This window comes from Panthera leo, chromosome B1, assembly GCF_018350215.1.
Source record: "Panthera leo isolate Ple1 chromosome B1, P.leo_Ple1_pat1.1, whole genome shotgun sequence".
NCBI classification, from domain to species: Eukaryota; Metazoa; Chordata; class Mammalia; order Carnivora; family Felidae; genus Panthera; species Panthera leo.
Window position 1 is genome coordinate 113,999,919 of NC_056682.1, and position 21,042 is coordinate 114,020,960.

At 41.4% G+C, this 21,042-nt stretch overlaps 1 protein-coding gene across 1 annotated transcript; it reads left to right on the plus strand.

Moving 5' to 3' along the window:
• Positions 1 to 241: 241 nt before the first annotated feature.
• Positions 242 to 20,454, plus strand: ETNPPL (ethanolamine-phosphate phospho-lyase). The gene is made up of 13 exons (XM_042933947.1): positions 242 to 436; positions 3,248 to 3,366; positions 3,650 to 3,809; positions 6,266 to 6,340; positions 10,090 to 10,180; positions 10,820 to 10,936; positions 13,025 to 13,107; positions 13,700 to 13,925; positions 14,820 to 14,974; positions 15,880 to 15,969; positions 16,403 to 16,533; positions 18,389 to 18,456; positions 20,095 to 20,454. The coding sequence occupies exons 1-13, from the start codon at positions 381 to 383 to the stop codon at positions 20,221 to 20,223; spliced, it is 1,500 nt and encodes a 499-aa protein (XP_042789881.1). The 5' UTR covers positions 242 to 380; the 3' UTR covers positions 20,224 to 20,454.
• The last annotated feature ends 588 nt before the right edge of the window (positions 20,455 to 21,042 follow it).

The window sequence follows — 21,042 nt, forward strand, 5'->3', positions numbered from 1 at the left end:
GTTCGGGAAATCAAAGGCGAGTCCAAAGAAGTAGCAACGATTGGGAGGGGTAGTGGGAACCGCAGGGCAGGAGCCGGAGTCAGTTAGTTGAGGGGCACGGGTGGTGGCGAATGAGTGGCTAGTCCGGTGACTCGCCAAAGCGGGCACCCGGGCGGAGGAGGGGGAACAGGAGGGTGGGGCTTGGCGAAGGGCAAAGGCAGGGCAAGACTTAAAAGGGAGATGACCCCAGCTAGTTGATGCCACCAGTGACTCCAGACGCCCCGGGCGAGGGGACCCCACGAGGGACCGCGGCGGGAAAGGCCCGCCGCTGGGGCAGCCTCGCGAGGCAGGCGCTCGCAGGCGAAAGGGAGAGCCGAGGAGCGCCCGGCAGCCGCGCCACCATGTGCGAGCTGTACAGCAAGCAGGACACCCTGGCGCTGAGGAGGAAGCACATCGGGTGAGGGCTCGGTAACTAGCGCCAGGGGCGGGGAGCCGAAGCGGGGCAGGTAGCTGGCGAGCAAGAACGCGGCGCGCCGAGGCCCCCCGGGGCGGTGGCCCGCCGAGCGCGAGACGCCGCCGCCCGGCAGCCGCACCTGCGCACTCGGGCCGCAGCCCGCCCGCCGCGCCAGCCCCCGGTGCCCGCCGCGCCTCCGCCGGGAGGGAACGCCGCCAGCCTGCTCCCGCGCAGTCCGGGCGCTCTGCCCCCCGCCGCTGCCTGGGAGCTGCCGGCGGCTGCGAGAGTTGTCCCACGAGGGTTAATAGATCTAGGAGGGGAACTATTCCAGGGATGGGGGCTGAGACGGAGATGGGTAGCCCTGCGCCAAATCCCACCAACCCGAAAGCTCTCAAAACTGTGAACTCAAAGATATTTAAAAAAAATTTTTTTTAATCTTTATTTTTCAGAGAGAGAGAGAGAGAGAGACAGAGTTTTAGCTGGGGAGGAACAGAGAGAGACAGACAGAATCCCAAACGGGCTCCAAGCTCTAACCTGTCAGCGCATAGCCCATTCTCTGGGTTCAGACTCACCAACCCGAAGATCATGACCTGAGCCTGAGCAGAAGTCGGGTGTTTAACCGACTGAGCCACCCAGGCGCCCCTCAAAAATATTTTCGACAGTGGCTCTGAAAACAAACTAATTCTGACAACTTTTGTTGAAAGTGAACTTTTTCTTCTTGCTTGCGTGGTTAGGAGATAAAGGGTTAATCCAACCAAAAGAAAACCTTAAAAGACACTTTGTTAAGGGTAAAATAAGCTGTGCCCTCATTACAATGAAAAAATGCAATGTTCTTTCCAGTCTCCTTTTGTTTTGCGCGTTTTATAAACGACTCGGTAAAATACCGGTAAGCTTACAGCACTGAATGTTAGGTCAGACCTGGGCTCTGGTCCTAGTAGGGTGTCATGTTACCTGTGTGACCTCTGTCAGATTACTTTAATTTCCTCTTCTGTGGGAGTAGGAATAACATTCTGCTTCACAGGAGTGAGCAAGTGAGATTAATAAGCATGATCTGGTTTCTAAAAAGGCACATGTAAATATAGATGATGATTGTGGCCACTGTAAAATCAAAGGCCTGCAATACTCACATGTAATTAACAAGCACTGAGAGAGGACTAGGGACGCAAGAAAGAAAAGAACTAGTATCTACTTCTGAGAAATGCTAGGCGGTTGCTCCTACTGGTCTCCTGGTCTCAACCCAGACGTTTCTAGATGGCCTGTTGGGAGATTGCTTGGAAGGAACTCTCTCAACCCGGCATAGCGGAAGCCAAAATGGTCCCATTCCTCTCTCCTTACTCAATCACCCCCTTGTCTTTTTCTGTTAGTTTTCAATCCTATATAATTAGATTCCAGTGAAAACCCAATGGTTTCTAGTGTGAGCAGAAGAAATTTTGGGAAAGGAGAAATATCACCATGGACAGCCCTGAAAAATTTTACCTGAAGTCTGAGTGCAACGTGTAAAGTACCGTTAGCAAGGGAGGATGCAGTCTGAAGTTACTAGCCCACATTCATGACAAAAGTTTCCTTTGGCTTTTAACGGGGAGTATAAACTAACAGTTGGGTTTGAGCTAATAAGAAATTCTCATTAAATATTAATTTCCTTTTAACTGATGATGCTTAATCTGAGGCAATTTTAAATTAAGATTACCTATATGTAATAATTAAAATACTTTCTAAAGTAAAGTATTTTACTTTACTTATACGCAATAAATAAAATACTTTCAATTTAATATGTAAGCATTTCATTACCTTCCAAAATACCTCCAATGCATGTGGCACTTTTTTGTGCATGCAAAATCACCAAAATAAAAATAATATATTCTATTTTACTTTCTACATATCCATAGAGCTAAGAAAAAAAACTTTCGTGATGTTTCTATGTTACTAAAATTTATACTCCAGACATTCTAAAATTTATATTCCAGACAGTCATCCAAGTAACCCAAAATATGGATGACTTTTTATTATGCTCAAAATAATGGATTAAGGGATTAGAAGAATAATTGGATTTCATTATTTAAGAATGGCAAATCCATTTGATACAGGACAAGTACCACTCAAAAGACATGGGAATGGTCTCCTATAAAATCTCTTTTATAGTATTTAATACCAATTTATTTATATTTAGCTTTTAGTGCTATTCATTTCTTATCAATTAGATCAGAAAGGGAGAGGGAGAAAACAAGCAGATACTGACTTGAGCTATGGTATTAGGACAGTCTACTATCAAATTCAGGTTTTTTTTTCACTTGTTGGCTGTGTAATCTTGAACAAGTGTCTTGATTTTTCTGAGCCTCAGTTTCCTCACCTATAAAAATGAGAATGATAATAACCCTATTTCATATGATTGTCGGGAGGATTAAATATTTGTAATATTTATCAGTTCCTGAACATAGTCAACCTTAAAAAAAAAAAGTTTTTTGTTTTTTTGTTTTTTTTTTCTGGTAGAACAAAACTTCCCAAAGGAAAATTAGTTATTGGTTGGTGTAATCAGAGCTGTCAGAGTTGATCCATGTGCCTCTAAACTGAGTTGTCAAATCATGGCAAATTTCATATAACAAATACATGAAATATATGAGCAGGGTCACGAATGGGGGATTAAGGTGAAAGGTTCCAGGCTAATATGAAAAAAATTTTTTTTAAATGTATGTCACCCAGGTTGTGTTTCCCTTTCCTTTATGTAACTGTAATTTTCCACTGATCATGACCTTCATTGAAAAGGAAAAACACCGAGCAGTCCTCCCAGACCAACGTGTTTCCTTTCATTATCTCTAGGCCCTCATGCAAAGTGTTCTTTGCTGCGGATCCCATCAAAATAGTGCGAGCCCAGGGGCAGTACATGTTTGACGAGAGAGGTGAACAGTACCTGGACTGCATCAACAACGTGGCGCACGGTACATGTCCTGTCTTTGTTGTGCCGTGAAGGATACGTTTGTGGAGTAAGGCGGACAGAGCACCACTGATATTTGTCCCAGGAATTGCCAATGGCTGCAGCTCCTTGGCTGAATGGGGTCAGTCGTCCCTGCCAGGAAAAGTTACAGAGCAACATGGGAGAGAAGGAAGCTCAACTTTTTCTTTTTCTCTTTTTCTTGCTTCAGAATCCCCCTCACTGCCTAGGAATTTAAAATTGTAATTTCTTTGTTTGTTTGTTTGTTTGCTTTGTCTTCTAAATTCTAGTGGGACACTGTCACCCGGAAGTGGTCACGGCTGCCCTGAAACAGATGGAACTGCTAAACACAAATTCTCGATTCCTTCACGACAATATTGTTGAGTATGCCAGGCGCCTTTCAGCAACCCTGCCGGAGACGCTCTCTGTTTGCTATTTTACAAACTCAGGGTATGTGTCGAAGTTTCCCACCCACCCCCATTCCCACTCATCTCTTTGTTTACTCTCTCACACGTATCTTTCTTTTTGATTTGTGGTGGAGCACAGACGTCTAAAAAGTTTTTCTGAGATTCTTGCCACTTATTAAGTGAACACACGCGGGGGCCCTGCCGGTTTGGTTTTCTTCTGCTTTTGCTCCATGAGCTTGTGGACGGCATGCTCCGGGGTTTTTGGCACAGCCACTGATGATTAACATGTGCATGTCACTCAACTTTTTATTACCAGGGCTTCCCTTGGTGAAAGGTAAGGAAAGCATATCTAGAATGCTTTAGTATCCCTAAAGGAGAGACACCTGGGTTGTAACCATGGCAAAAATATCCAAGCTGGTTCTCACGTGACAAAACCTAACCAGTCGTATGACACTCACCTCTTCAGACACTAGAGGAAGCAGCTAAAAAAATCGATAGGGACCCCCTGCCTGGGTCGTTCAGCCTCTTAAGCCTCGGATTCTTGATTTCCGCTCAGTCATGACCTCATGTTCTGGTGAGTTGGAGACCCACATCCTGCAGAACCTGCATGGGATTCTCTCTTCCTCTCTCTCTCTCTCTCTCTCCCCCTCTCTCTCTGCCCCTCCCCTGTTCACCCTGTCTCTCTCAAAATAAATAAATAAAACATTAAAAAAATTTTTTTTAAATAAAGGAGCACCTGGGTGGCCCAGTCAGTTAAGCATCCGACTTCAGCTCTGTATAAACAGCTCAGAGCCTGGACCCTGCTTCAGATTCTGTGTCTCCCTCTGCCCTCCCCCACTCGTACTCTGTCTCTCTCTCTCTCAAAAGTAAACAAACATTTAAAAAATTTTTTAAAAAATCAGTAGGGCCTGGGCAGTTTTTTTTGAAGCACAAATAATGGATTTCAGCAAAGAAGGAATTCTACTAAATGGATATAACTTTTGTAAGACTTCCGTTAAATTTTTTTTAATGTTTATTTATTTTTTGAGAGAGAAATAGAGGGTGAGCAGGGGAGGGGCAGAGAGAGAGAGAGACACACAGAATCTGAAGCAGGCTCCAGGCTCTGAACTGTCAGCATAGAGCCCGACGTGGGGCTCGAACTCACGAACCGTGAGATCATAACCTGAGCTAACATCGGACGCTTAACTGACTGAGCCACCCAGGCGCCCCTGTAAGACTTTTGATTGACTTGTTTTCTTAGGCAATTAAACATTTCCCTGACACAAATACAAAAAAAGGAAGGACTAAATTCAAAAGAATAGATATGTTCCAACTTTTAAGTTCCGTAAATTCAAGTTATTCTGTATCCATTCTATGGAATATTCTGCAGACGTTAAAAATATGTGTTTGAGAATACATTTATAGTGACATGTGAAAAGCTCAGAATGTAATATTATATTGGGAGGAGACTTGTACATACAGCATTAAACTCATATTTTAAAAATTATGTGTATGTATATATGATTAAAACTATTAGAAATTCTGTAACTGTTTGATCATATGATATTGTGATTCACATTTCTCTTTTCAATGAGATTTTAAAACCAATTTTGTAGGCAGAAGATCATTCCTTTTTCTTTGTAAAGAATGAAGAAATTTTAGGATCCAATTTGTTGTTATAAAGCATTTCTTTGCCTTCAATGAATTAAATACCATAATATTTGCCTTTCACTTCTAAAGAATCCTACACTGTCAAAAAGGGATTGCTTCCAAGAGCACTGTCACCAGAGACTAGAGGCAGCAGAGCCTGGGATGGTGCAAAGCATAATCCTGAAGTTAAACGGTCTGAATGCTGGCTCTACCTCTTATTAGCTGTGAGAGCTCAGAGAGCTCCTTAACCTCTCTGAGGCATTGCTTCATCCATACAAAGGAGACAGCAGCCCCCGCCATACAGAGGAGTTCTGAGAATAAATGCAACCAAAACACTCCATATGATGTCTGGCAGAGAGCAAACATCCCACAAATGATTATTTTCTTCCTCTGTGTCTGAGTAGTATATTTAGACTGCCAAAACCAGAAAGAAAAATTATGATCTCCATTGTATCAATGAGGAGCTGATCAAATATTGGGTCAGTACAACTTAGTTTTGTGCTCCAATTAAGGGGCTGTCGCACTGCCATTCCTCCGAGATGAGGCTTAACGCGGGCTTCCTGACATCCTCCAAGTCCGCCACCTACTAATGTGGCTGAACTAGGCTGAAATTTGAACTGAGCAGCATATCCTTTGAATTGGGTTTCTTCTGTGTGTCTCATTCCTTATTGAAGACCTCTGGGGAACTTGTATTAGAAGGATGAAGTGAGATTTGCTGGGTGAGCAAGACTAAAGGGGAAAGAGAGGACTGCAACTTACTTCTCCATCCATTTCTGAATAACTGGGATCTTACAACTTTGGTAATGAACATTTTGAAACATTTTTTTTTAAGCTTATGTCATGTTGATCCCTGTCTCTGTGTTATCTTAGATCTGAAGCCAATGACTTAGCCTTACGCTTGGCTCGGCAGTTCAGAGGCCACCAAGATGTGATCACTCTTGACCAGTAAGTTTTGGATGCAAGACTTCTAAGCAAGAAGCTCCTTCAGACACAAAATCGTATTGGTCCTGGCCATACCAAATACCACAAGCCCATGTGGAGGAGGGCGGCACAATGATTTTTATTCTGTATTAAGGTATCAAGGCCAGCTTAGGCCTGGAGAATACCTAATTCTGTTGAAGTTCCTGCAAACGGGGGAGGATCTCTTGGATGCTGTGGTCATGGCTAATGGGCTTTGCATGAATCAGGGCTTGCTTTTTACACATTAACTGTTTGTTGAGCCACCACACTGCATAACTCAATTGTTCTCAAAATAAAAACATAACTGATGTCTTAAAACTCTATACATTCTCATCATTATTGTGATTATCCACTGTAATTAATTTAAAAGATAATGATTTAGGGCAAATTAAAAAAAATTAATGTTATTTATTTATTTTTGAGAGAGAAAGAAAGCACAAGCTAGGGAGGGGCAGAGAGAGAGGGAGACACAGAAACCCAAGCAGGCTTCAGGCTCCAAGCTGTCAGTGCAGAGTTCAGCGCTGGGCTCTAACTCACGAACCTTGAGATCATGACCTAAGCCGAAGCCGGATACTTAACCAACTGAGCCACCCAGGGACCCCAACAATTTAGGACAAATTTCTTATTTTAGAAACCAAGTAAAAGATAGTACTTTCTCAGTTTGTGACTATTAACAGTCATTTAATCTCACCTTCTAAACATGAATTTTTACATTTAAACAAGAAAGCTGACAACCTCCATTCCTTATTAAGATTTTTTTCTTTTATTTTTTTTCTACCTCTCCACTAATATCAGACGCAGAAGCTTAAATTGAACTTCTTCTTCATTTCTTGCCCTTATACAGGCTTCTCTTGTTTTATGTGCTGAGTGGCATATTCATTTTCTATTGTTGCTATAACAGATTACCACAGATTTAGTGGTTAAAGCAACACAAATGTATTCTCTCACAGAGAGAATAGGTCAGAAATCCAAAATGGGTCTCATGGGGCCAATATCAAGGTGTCAACAGAACTGTGCTCCTTCTGAAGCTCCTTCTGTTTTCTTGCCTTGCCGGGCTTCAAGAGGCTGCCTGCATTCCTTGCTTGGAGTCCCTCCCTTCCACTGCCCTGCCTCCCCCTTCCATCCTCAACCTCTGACCACCAACCCCCTGCCTCCTCCTTTCACTTGTAAAGACACCTGTGATTACATTGACTCTCCAGGATTATCTCTCCATCTCAAGATTCTTAATTTAATCACATCTGCAAGGTTCCCTTTGCCATGTATCATATTCCTAGGTTCCAAGGACTAGAATGTGGGCACGGGGGGGGGGGGGGGGGGGGGGGGGGCGGTGCATTGTTCTGCCTACCACAGTTGATTTGTTGGTTCTTTTTAAATTTCCATTCTCCGTCACCTATAGACAGCTATTCTAATGTGTCTAGTGTATATCTTTTATTTTTGTGTTCTTATATATTATATTTTGCGAATCTGTTTTAATTTTATAAAAATTGTCATAGATCTTTTTCTGTTTCAAACTTTCCCCCTCAGCACTGTTTCAAGACTATATTGCTAGATGTACATCTATTTTTCTAATTCAGTGTGGTCTGATAGAAATATGTGAGCCACATAGGACATTTAAATTTTTCCAGTAGCCAATATATTTGCAAATATCATTTCAATAGTTAATCGATGTAAGATATATTGAGATTTTTCTCTTTTTCTTAAAAATTTTTTAACATTTATTTATTTTTGAGAGAGAGAGACACACAGAGCTTGAATGGAGGAGGGTCAGAGAGAGAGGAAGACAGAGAACCCAAAGCAGGCTTCAGGCTGTGAGCTGTCAGCACGGAGCCTGATGTGGGGCTCGAACTCATAAATGGTGAGATTGGACCTGAACCGAAGTCAGATGCTGAACAGACTGAGCCACCCAAGTGCCCCTCTTTTTTCATATTTTAAATCTTTAAATCCAGTGTATGTTTTACACTTATTGCACATCTCAATTCAGAGCCAATGCATTTTAGGTGCTCAGTAGCTACATGTGGTTCCCCCCACTGATGGATACTGTCACTGTCCGTTGCTCCTAGCTACCACAAGTGGGTCTGCAATGAGCATCCTTGTACATGTGCCCTTATGGACCTTTCTAAGAAGCACTTAGGGGTAAACACCCGGAAACAGGATTGCTAGTCCATAGGGGTACTATGGTGCTAATGTGATTAAATACTACCAGATCAGTTTCCAGAATGGTTGCAACACTCTACACAGTGCATGAAATTTTCTATTTCCCTCTATCCCCACCAAAACCTAATAGTATCCTGCTTTCTCATTTTTTTTTTTTGTAATTTTGGCCAGTCCAGTGACTATAAAATGATATCAATGTTGTCTTACTTTGCAGCTTTCTAATGATGAGTTTGAGTATCTCTTCATAAACTTACATGCATTTGTGATTTCTCTTCTGAGAATTACTTGTTCGTGTTCTTTGCCCATTTTTCTGTTGGGGTTCCCATCCTTTTCTTGTTGGTTTGTGTTTACTTGTATAGTCTAGATCAAAAGATCTCAACCTTGACTGTGTCTTAAAATTACCTAGGAAATTTCTTTAAATGCCAGTGCCTGGGCCCCACCCCAGACCGAGTAAAGAAAATCAGAAGTATATATTTTTAAGTTTCCCCAAGTGATTCTACTATGCAGGCAGAGTTAAGAACCACCATAGAGTTAATCTCTTTTAGTTTGAGACATTTCAAATATCCTTTCCTTCCCTATCATCTGTCTTTTAGCTTTGTCCATGATATCCTTCAACAGGAATCTTTAATTTTGATCAAATCAAATAGATAAAATTTTCATTGTACAATTTGTGTCTTCTAAGTTTTGCTAATATCTCTCCCTCTACACCCACTGCACTCCCCATATCATGAAAATGTTCTTCATTTTCTTCTGCTGCCTTGTATGAAACCCCCCTGGTGTCCACTGTGTTACATTTATGTGTGGATGTGTCTCTGAGGTCCTTTTCTGCCCCAGTCTTCTCCTTGTTCTTATTCTGCATACTAACTTTATTACTATGGCTTTGTAGCATGCGTTAATCTATGCTAAGGGAAGTCTTCTCTCTTTGTTTTATCTATTCCTGGGCTTTTTAAAATTTCTTTTCCAGATCTCTTAATTATGCCTTTGGGAAAGAAACAGAAAAGGGTATATTATAGCCACCTGTATTTTAAGTGAGAGAAAGGAATCTCATAGCCACTTGGCTACCTCTCAATCTGAGTTCTTCTTGAAGAGATCTCATGCTCTTCCTGACTTGTATTTGGCCAGCCCATGCAATCAGACATCCCACAGAAACCATTCCAGACAGAAACACAGCCCATTCTGGGATATGAAGTTATTTTTAAAATTTACTAGAATGTAACTGTCAAATACATTTAAAGAATACATACTTACAAAGTTTTTCATGAAGCTATAGAAAATAATTTTTTACATGTAGACAATATAATTTAGTACATCTAATATCATCCTAAGAAATTAAGGGTTTTTTTCCTGTTGAAAAAAAAATTGTCTATGGGACACATACTTGGTTTCCTATGTGTTTTATTACACGAATAAGGAGAACTGGACAAATTAAATGCCAGTCTTGCCATGAAAACTTAGATCCCGTAGAATTAAATCTGGCACCAAGGTTTAGATTCTCCCGGATGATTAGGAATACTGTTTTTCATATACTACAAAAACATCCTTTGCTGAGTGATTTTGGTTACTGTTCTTTTTCTTTTCAGTGCTTACCATGGTCACCTATCATCTTTAATTGAGATCAGTCCATACAAATTCCGAAAGGGCAAAGATGTCAAGAAAGAATTTGTGCATGTGGTAAGTATCTTAGAATCCAAGAATCAGAAAGTTAGAACTGGAAGAATGCCTAGTGATAATCCAGTCCGATCCTTTCATCAAAATAAAACTATGAAAAAGAAACTAAGATTTAAAGCAGTTATGTGACTTACTAAAGTCAAAAGGCTAGTTAATGACAGGACGTGGTTTAAAATCCATTGATGAGTGTCACAATGAGCAAATTAGTACAGTTGTAGTGAAAGCTAGTATTTACAGTTGTCATTTTATTTTATTTTATTTTATTTTATTTTATTTTATTTTATTTTTGCCTTTGGTCTTCAATTACTTTTTCTGTCACTGATGCCAGCTTGAAATTCAGAGTTGAATCTACTGTGTATGAATGTCTTAAAACTAAATTGCTCTATGCTACATTATTATACAGAGTTATGAAGTAAAATAAATAGGAAAGACAATAAAGAAATCAATCAAATTGTTGAAGCATTAAAACAGAGCCCAACTCAGGGTTCGAACCTGTGAACCGTGAGATCATGATGTGAGCTGAAATCAAGATTCGGACGCTTCACTGACTGAGCCACCCGGACACCCCGAAATGCCTTTTTTTTAAGGCTCATTTGTCCGAGAAGTAAATCTTGAGAAACTCTACCATTTGATTGTTTTCAGGCACCAACTCCAGATACTTACAGAGGAAAATACAGAGAAGATCATGCAGACCCAGCCGGCGCTTATGCAGATGAAGTGAAGAAAATTATTGAAGAAGCTCATAACAGTGGAAGAAAGGTTGGTATCTGCAGCTTTGAAAACATCTTAACATTGTTTATAAGATGGATTGAAATCATTGTGAGAATTGGAGAGGCGAAAAGGATTAGAGCGCAATGCCCTTTTTGTTCTTCTCTGCTTACATTTCACTTGGTTCATATTTTTAAAAGTTCATTATTATAATCATGCCTCTAAAACTATCTATTTTTATTTATTCTAGAAATGCAATCACTATGGCTTAATTCTCCCCTTCTCAGTGGGAGGCAGACTATGGTCCAAAGGGGTAGGGGAGGAGAGGATTAGGAAAGACTCTTCCAAATGATGGAGGGAGGGGAAGAGGCACAGTGGTCCTGGGACCTCAGAACCAGTGCAGGCTCCCAGGCCCAGGACGCCTTGGTGCTTCCCTTGAACTGGTTCAACTGTCCCGAAGCTGCACAGCCCGGGTTAGCCAAGGCAGAAAAGATGTTTCTCCAATCTGAACCTAGACTTCTAAGACAGCACCAGAATCCCCCAGAGTAAGAGTTTCCATTTTCTCAGTCGTCACCCTACTAGCTTAACATCAATTCTCAGCCCATTTGGGGGTTACTTATGTGCTTTGCCTTGAATGTTTATTTATTTTTGAGAGAGAGACACACATAACACACACACACAGAGACAGAGACAGAGAGACAGAGCACGAGTAGGGGAGGGGCAGAGAGAGAGGGAGACACAGAATCGGAAGCAGGCTCCAGGCTCCCAGCTGTCAGCATGGAACCCGACGCAGGGCTTGAACTCAGGAACTGCGAGATCATGACCTGAGACGAAGTCCGACAGGACACTTAACCAACTGAGTCACCCAGGCGCCCTGACATGTGCTTTGCGTTTAAACTGGCTTATGGCATCAACATGGCAATAAAAAAAAAACCCTCCATTTTGATGAAAAGGAAGTCTTTGCTTTTTCCAATTCAAATATTTTTATCTTAGTGCCTGGAGAGTCATTTGCATTTCTTAACTGTTTTCTTTCCATTCCGTTCATTTTCCATATCTTCAGATGTGCTATCTGCGCAGCTAGCCCTCAGCTCTACCTGTTGTGGGGAGCTTCATATGCTTTCCTTTTTGTTTGTTTGTTTTGTTTTGTTTTGATTTTTGGCTTTTCTTATTCAAGCATAGCCTATTCTTCTTTACACAAACGGTAAACAGTTCTTCCAGGGAAATGCTTACATTATTAAGATCACATGGTCTTTTTGCTGCTGCAAAGGTTCCCATAGCTTTTGGAGCACATTAGCATTCAGTAGTTATTGAATTGATGCTTTCCTATTAAGAATGCTGAAAGCAATGAGCAAATAGAAGATGGATGCTTCAGAATATTAGATGTGCTTACAAGGTCAGGGAATTTTAGAGAAGCAATCTCTTAAGTCCAGTGGCTTCATGTTATAGCTAGTAAATGAAATATTCCAAAGGGAAGAACGTAAGCCAAGGTAATAGAGTTACTAAGATGTAGTCTGGTTCTTTTGACTTCATATCTCATACTATGTCTATGCTTTCTCCGCTTGATTCAGTGGTATCTATTTTCTGCCCCCATTTTCTTCCCCTCCAGAGCATTTCATCTGCAGTTCCTTTTGTGAACTGCCTAATTCCATTGAGTTAAGCCTGGGTCAGGGTAAGAAGTAGAAATAAGGCGCAGTAACTAAAGCGCGTGGCCACAAGTCACTCTCCCCTTTCCTTAGAGCAGATTCCGGGCGCAAGCAATCCTCATTCACCAAGCTGAGGAAACAGGCGCCACAGGAATGGGTTTAGAACCTGGGTAATTTTTTAGAAGTTCATATCAAAGACTGATCCAAACATCATTCTCGTTCAGCCAGTCCTCATGAAAACACTGCATTTAAATTAGTAACAGAAATGGAAGTCGCCCTCTCCACCGTTCCACTGGTACTGTGGAATTTCCGAAACTGATGCTTCAGATCAGTTTGCATTTCCAGCACGGACATCTTTTCTTGGTCATCAAATGGCCTGTCTGACACCTGCCACAGGCACATTCCCACCCAAAATAACCTGCTCTATAAAAAGTCCTCGTTTTTAGGGGGTTCAAGGGGAACCTAATGGACTTTGACCCCATCTTCTCTTGTGTAGATTGCTGCCTTTATTGCTGAATCCATGCAGAGTTGTGGCGGACAAATAATTCCTCCAGCAGGCTACTTCCAGAAAGTGGCAGAGTATGTACTTGACTTGGGCATCCTTGGTCAGACTGAAGGCTCTGTGACAGTTCTACAAGGCCATACTGGTTAAAATATTGAAGTACTTGCAGACTAGCTGGTGAAGAGCCACTTAGGCATGCCTGCCACACCGGGACTCCCCGGAGCCCCTCCACCTTTCCAAGATCCAGCAAATAAAGGGTGTTGTGGTCCAGCAGGGGGCCTCCAGGACCCTGCTCCATTCCCCAGCCTGGCATCCTCTCTGGCTGGTGCCCATGCTTACCAATCAGTAAAATTGGAAGATTAACCCTGCTAAACACTACTGGTTCACTTCTTTCTCTTCCCACTTAAAATGCCACAGTAGAGCTTACATCAAGCAGCACAAACCTCCATAATATAGAATATGTCTAATCTGGAAATAATGTGATTATATTGCAAAGTCAGTGACATCACGTAGATGCTTTGGGGATTTGAGCGCTGAAATGTTTTTGACAATGATTACAAACCTCAAGTTAACGACATTTTTTCAAGTCCTCCATAATCTATATCTTCGTGGGTGGGTTTGGGGACCCTCCGTGACCCGAAGGCATTAGATTTCCTTTTTGCTTTTCAGATATGTACACAGAGCAGGAGGTGTGTTTATAGCTGATGAAGTTCAGGTGGGCTTTGGCCGAGTTGGGAAACATTTCTGGAGCTTCCAAATGCATGGTGAAGATTTTGTTCCAGACATTGTCACGATGGGGAAACCAATGGGCAATGGCCACCCAATGGCGTGTGTTGTAACAACCAAAGAAATTGCGGAGGCCTTCAGCAGTTCTGGGATGGAATACTTCAATACGGTAAATTTTGGCCTCCCAGTTTATGCTAAGAGGGAAAAATAATGCATGTTCTTATACTTCTTGCCAATGTAGTAAAGAATAAAGTTCAGTATTGCCAGCTAACCACCCCAGGACACTAGCCAAACTTGGATCTAACCATATTTCATTCTATCTGGCATAATTCTTGTATTTTTCCTTGTGTATCTTTCCCCTTCCTAAAATGATTAATTGTTCTTGTAATAAATGGTTGCCTTACTAAACTCTACAGGTTATGTTTCACTCACAGATGATATGATCGCCTTTATTTTGTATCACATTTAAATTCCCCAAGCATTTCTAAAGTGTTTAGATGATACAGTACTATAAATGTTATATGGCTGTCACAGGAGATACTAAATTTTCTATCTTTGGGAAATTTTATTTCCTTGGTTTTACCCCCAAAAGTCATGAACTTTAAGCTTGGAAAAATTATTATAGTTTGTGCAGTATGTGTATTAGGACTTGTGACAACTAATAGTAAGATTCAAACCAAGGACATAAATTATTTGGAGAAAATGTCATTGCGTAGCTGTTTTCACACAACTGTTCAGGGACTGAAGTCCACATCCCCCTCACTGAACCACATTCTGAAATTCTTAGTTCCCAACGCAGTGTCTCGTTTTTGTTTGGATGAACTAATAAATTCCATGATAGTCCTTCATACCAATTATGCGGCATGGAGACTATGATTCGGAATGAATTTTCACTCAGTCGTAAATAAATAGAATCACACTATATCCTAAATCTAAAAAGTTTCCATCACAAGAGAAAAACTTATTGAAATTATATCTTTATCTGCTTATGTATGAGCCAAATTTCTCATAGATGAAGCAATACCACTAATTCAACTATTATGTTTTTATCTTTTTTCTGCAGTATGGAGGAAATCCAGTATCTTCTGCTATTGGTTTGGCTGTCCTGAATGTAATTGAAAGTGAAGACCTTCAAGGAAATGCCACAAGAGTGGGGGATTATCTTACTGAATTACTCAATAAACAGAAGGCTAAACATACGTTAATAGGAGATATCAGGTGGGCTTATCATGAGATTGTCATATGGTTACTCACTTTTCCAAATGAAAATAACTTATCTTATAAACTTAAAATAAATTACATAAAATTTAATCTAGAAAATACTGAAAAACATAAAAAACAAAATTTGTTCTTTATCCAGAACCCTGATATCACCACTGTTAACTTTTGGGTGTATACCTTTCTTGACTTTTATACTTCAATAAATAAATAAATAAATAAATAAATAAATAAATAAAATAAAGCCAGTATTATTTCAGCCGGTAAAGGATGAGAAGAAGGAACTTAAAGTAACTGTAAATAATTTTTCAAAAATTATTGAAAATGACATCCTGGAGGGGCGCCTGGATGGCTCAGTAGGTTAATCATCCAACTGCGGCTCAGATCATGATCTCAAAGTTCACGGGTTCGAGCCCCACATTGGGCTCTCTGCCTTAACATGGAACCCGCTTCTGAGCTCTGTACCCCCTTCTGTCTTTGCTCGTCCCCCACTCATTCTCTCTCTCTCAAAAATAAACATTAAATAAATAAATAAATAAATAAATAAATAAAATGACATCCCGGAAAACTTGATATTTTTCATAGATATATATAAACTTTACATATTTATCATCATTAATGTCCTGAGAAGCTAAGTAGTATGACAAGGTTGTTTTTAAGACTTTTCTTTTACAATTAAGTAAAGAAAAAAAAAAAAGCTGGATGAGAAAAACAACTTGGTTCAAAAACTAGAAAGACCTGTGACAGTGGGTTGGTATCTTGGATTAGAATCAATAACAGTTACCCCTACAGGGAATCATATCCAGCTTTAAATGAAAATGAGGTTTAGGGACAATGTTAATCTTTTGTGACAGTGCAGTGTCTGATAGAGTATCTGTCAAGTTTTCTTTCTTTACCTTCCTCAGGGGCATTGGCCTGTTTATCGGAATTGACTTGGTGAAGGACCAGCAGAAAAGGACCCCCGCCACAGATGAGGCTCAACATGTCATCTACAAGTAAATACACCCCCACACCTGACTGGTGTCCTGGCTTGAAAGATGTCCCTCCCCCCCCCATTTGAAAGCTTCCTTTACTTCCTCCCACCTCTCCAAATAAGGGAAGTTTGAGACACATGCATGAGAATATTGAACTGCTCTGTGTTCACATCATTCTTTTTTTCTTTTCTTTTCTTTTTCTTTCTAGAGAGGGAGGGAACCTTTTTGCAAGTGGGGGAGGGGAAGAGAGCGAGGGAGACCGAGAATCCCAAGCAGGTTCTGTGCGATCAGTGTGGAGCCCAATGCGGGGCTGGATCTCTCGACCCCGAGATCATGACCAGAGCTGAAATCAAGAGTCCATGCTTAACTGAGCCACCCAGGCACCCCTACATCATTCTTAAATAATCTTAGTTACCATTTGTGTGCACTCACATATATTTCCTGCACTAATTAGGATGAAAGAAAAGCAAGTGCTTCTCAGTGCCGATGGACCTCATAGAAATGTGCTTAAAATAAAACCACCTATGTGCTTCACTGAAGAAGATGCCAAGTTTATGGTGGACCAACTCGATGAGATTCTAACAGGTCTGTTCACAGATGTTTAAGATGCCACCCTGTCCCACACCCAGTCATATATGATTGTGCTTGTTCTTCATGACAGAAGTGAAAGCAGTTGGAAATGAACATATGACTTTGTATATAGAACTAGAAAAAGAACTAGAAAAAGAAAATAATAACTATGTAGACTCTTAGTTAAATCAAAAATTTCTGTTTGCACTCCCATAACTACAGATCTAGGTTTTTAAGGAACTGACACAACTTTATTTTTATTGGTTCTCACTTTTTTTAAAGTTTATTTTATTTATTTTTGAGAGAGAGAGAGCGAGAGAGAGAGAGAGAGAGAGAGAGTGGAGGACGGGCAGAGAGCAAGGGAGAGAGAGAAAATACCAAGCCCCAACTCAGGGCTCGATCCCACGAACTGTGAGATCATGACCTGAGCCAAAATCAAGAGTCAGACACTTAACTGACTGAGCCACCCAGGCGCCCTTATCTGTTTTTGCTTTTCAAAAACTGCATGTCTGCATTGTACTGTGCACCACAGATGCGGGAGGATATGGTATTTCAGCATTGTACCATGAAAATGCAAGAAACATTATTAATAAAAATTACAGGTTACAGGTCAACAGTCATTTGCTATATGCTGAACCGTTTGACTTGTCTATTTTACTTATTACATTTAACTTTTGAGGGTTTTTTTTTTTGCCATTCAGAATTATCCCTGTCATAGAAATTTAGCTTTTGCTTACCTATATTATATAATTCGGTAGGTTAATTTGTTTTTCTGTTATAAGCATAAACTGAGATTGAAAGTAAACTAGGAATGTAAAAACCATGTTGAAACACATAACATACTGTCCAACGTTAAGATATTTTGGGGTTGCTTTAGTTATATCTTTAAGATTCAACTTCTCTGCTCCCTTCTCAGATGTTTGGGGTTAGGGTAAGGCTGAGAAGCCAGGAATAACAGAGCATACAACATAGATGATCGATCTTGGAAAAGTTGAGAGTCAGCCCAAGTTATTTGTGATGTAGTCACTGTCTTTGGACCAAGGGCACACTCACACTCACCCCTGGCACACTTTTCTCACACACCTGCATTAACGCAGGTCCTTTGGAAAGGCCGGGTAGAAGAGTGTAGGATAGGCAAATCTGTCACCATTGCTTCAAAGTCACTTCAGAGCTGGAGCATTACTGACCGTGGGCCAAAGAATTTCCTTTGAATTTTTTTTTAACGTTTATTTTTATTTTTGAGACAGAGAGAGACAGAGCATGAACGGGGGAGGGTCAGAGAGAGGGAGACACAGAATCTGAAACAGGCTCCAGGCTCTGAGCTGTCAGCACAGAGCCCGACACGGGGCTCGAACTCACGGACCACGAGATCATGACCTGAGCCGAAGTCGGCCACTTAACCGACTGAGCCACCCAGGCGCCCCGAATTTCCTTTGAATAACGTGAAGGAAGCACACCTAGCAGGTTCAGTGCCACTTGTAAATGATAATGATGGAATGCTGCAATAAAAGTTTAAAAGCAGCAATTCTAATAGTGACATGTTTTAAACACATTACATTTACTTGATTCTTCATGAAGCGTACTTCTATAGATACCACAAATTTTTTTTTTAATTTTGTCAGTGTTTATTTATTTTTGAGAGAGAGAGAGAGAGAGAGAACAAGAGGGGGAGGGACAGAGAGAGAGGGAGACAGAATCTGAAGCTGTCAGCATAGAGTCTGATGCAGGGCTCGAACTCAGGGACTGCGAAATCATGACCTGAGCTGAAGTTGGATGCTTAACTGACTGAGCCACCCAGGGGCCCCAAAAATGTTTTTTTTTAAATATTTTATGTTATCCTGTCTTCTCCACTATATCTCCCTTGATGTAGTTGTGGAAGAAGCCATCGGAGCCAGAAGTGAGAGTGTGACCTCTGAGAATACTCCGTGCAGAACAAAGGTAAGAGTCTGCTATTCTGTTTTTAGAGGAAAAGGTTAAAACTTTGGAAAATTAACTGAAAGGAATGCAAATTAAAAAAAACTGTACAATAATTTTTAGAATAAAATCCACCTTTGCTAGGGTTGGCTTACTGTTGCAATTTTGAGTGCACAATTAAATTTCAAGGCAAGCATCCTACCACTTGAAAGGAATAAAACCAAAGAACCATTATTACTGGATCACTCTCATACCCTCCTTCCGAAAAAAAACTCCTCCAGCCTGCAAAGAGGGCCTTCAAAATAAAAAGAGAAATGATTAAAAATGTCCTAAGCATCCTCCTGTTGGAGGGTCACCTGACGCTGCCTCGGATTCCCGCACACCATTCTTTTTTTTTTTTAATTTTTTAAATGTTTATTTATTTTTGAGAGAGACAGAGCATGAGCAGGGGAGGGGCAGAGAGAGAGGGAGACACAGAATCCGAAGCAGGCTCCAGGCTCCGAGCTGTCAGCACAGAGCCCGACTCGGGGCTGGAACTCACAAACCATGAAATCATGACCTGAGCTGAAGTCAGACGCTTAACCGACTGAGCCACCCAGGCGCCCCACTGCACATCACTCTTCAAAAGCAGCAGAAGCGTTAGCAGGGTGGCTCCAAAATGCCAGGGTTCTGTCCTGAAGTGAACTGAAGTATAAACTTCAAATTCTGGGGCCTGAGAACCATCTGGCACCAAGTGGCCTAGTTTCTGCATTTGATGTGCTTCCAGCAGAGGGCCTTTCCATTCTCTCCCTGAGCCGCCCAGGGTGTGAGAAAGTGCTCCCCAGCTCAGGAAACAGAGAGGCAAAAACTTGAGAGGCTTTGTTGCATAATTTGCTATTTGTTTATGACTTGGACACACAAAGGAACACTCAGTGCCTCGAAGCCGCCCGCACATACGGCACCCTCAGCAAGGTCCTTCTCATGGAAAAACATTAGGCCCTTTGAGAGAAAATGGTTTGCTAACAGGACTGCTTCTGTTTCTTGGTGGAACACAAACCGATTCTAGAAATCAATTCTTACCTGCAGTTTAAGAGCAGCTTGTCAAGGCTAGGACAGAATCGTAGCTGAGAACTGAGCAAGCATTGAAAAGGAGCCTACAAAAAAGGGAGCTCTCAATGAGAATCGGATGCTAGAGTTAGCGAACACGTTTCTGAAATTTTGGCTTGGAGTCCCAAATTTTTTTTTTAATTTTGTTAATGTTCATTTATTTTTGAGAGGGAAGCAGAGAGAGAGAGAGAGAGAGAGAGAGAGAGAGAGAAAATGAGAAGAGCGGGGGAGGGGCAGAGAGCTCAGGAGACACAGAATCCGAAGCAGGCTCCAGGCTCTGAGCTGGCAGCACAGAGCCCGATGCGCGGCTTGAACCCACAAACTGTGAGATCATGACCGGAGCTGAGGTCGGACACTTAACCGACCCAGCCACCCAGGCGCCCCTGGAGTCCCAGATTTTATGCTGACCTCACATTTCAAAGGTCCACAGAAGATACTCACCAGGGTTAGAGAGGAACAGCCAGTGTCATAGTGACCTGTTTGCCTGCTGGCCTGTTGAGTCGGCCCTGCAGAGGCCAGGCGGCTCGGAGGGGGGGCGCGCCTGCTGGAGTTTGTGCGCCTGCGCCTGTCTTGCAGATGCCTAACGAAGCACACTCGGAATTGCTCAGTGAAGGCACCTCGGATCCCAGAGAAAATCCCAGCCGAAAGAGAAATGGATTGTGCACAGATAAGCACTCGCTGCTCAGTAAGAGGCTCAAGACATGAGAGATTAACATTTTAAAGCAGGATAAATATCCAGGGTTATAGAGAATGAATGGAAGTGTCTCTTCGGTTAGTACCTGTGTTGTACCCTCTAACAGTAGAATTTGCATTTCATTTAGATGTGTAAATAAAAAGGTAACAGAGTGAAAAGAATAAGCCAAGTGAAAATCAAACCATGTCAAGATTATTAGTTCAGCCTCTAGCCTGTTAATTCCCTACTTGTGATTTCTGAAAGTACTTTATTTATTCTACTAAACTTATGATTCAAACTGAATATTAAGTTGGCGGTTTTACTTCTCATGTGTTAATGTTTGAAATGAGAGAGCAAAGTATAATAGGTTCCTTAACTTTAGAGACATGGTGCCTTAAAATATGAATGAACCATTCTTTATTGATTTAATTTATATATATTTTGGGGCTATAATCAAAGATGATGTAAACCAAAACATTTTTACTAGAAAAGCGTACCCTTGTTTTGCACAGAACACTAGGGGTGGTAAAAATCAAAGCCATTTGGAAAAAAATCGCATACAGCAAATGTTAAGAAGCAAATGGATAAATCAGGGGCACCTGGGTGGCTTAGTTGGGTAAGCATCCAACTCTTGGTTTCAGCTCAGGTCTTGATCTCACGGTTTGTGAGTTCAAGGCGTGCATCCAGCTCTGTGTTGACAGCACGGAGCCTGCTTGAGATTTTGTCTCCTTCTCTCTCTGCCTCTCCCTCACTCATGCAAACCCTCTGTCTCAGAAATAAATAAACATTTTTTTTTAAAAAAAGAAGTGAATGGATAAATCAGACTTCTGGCAGAGGACTAGGTAAATCAA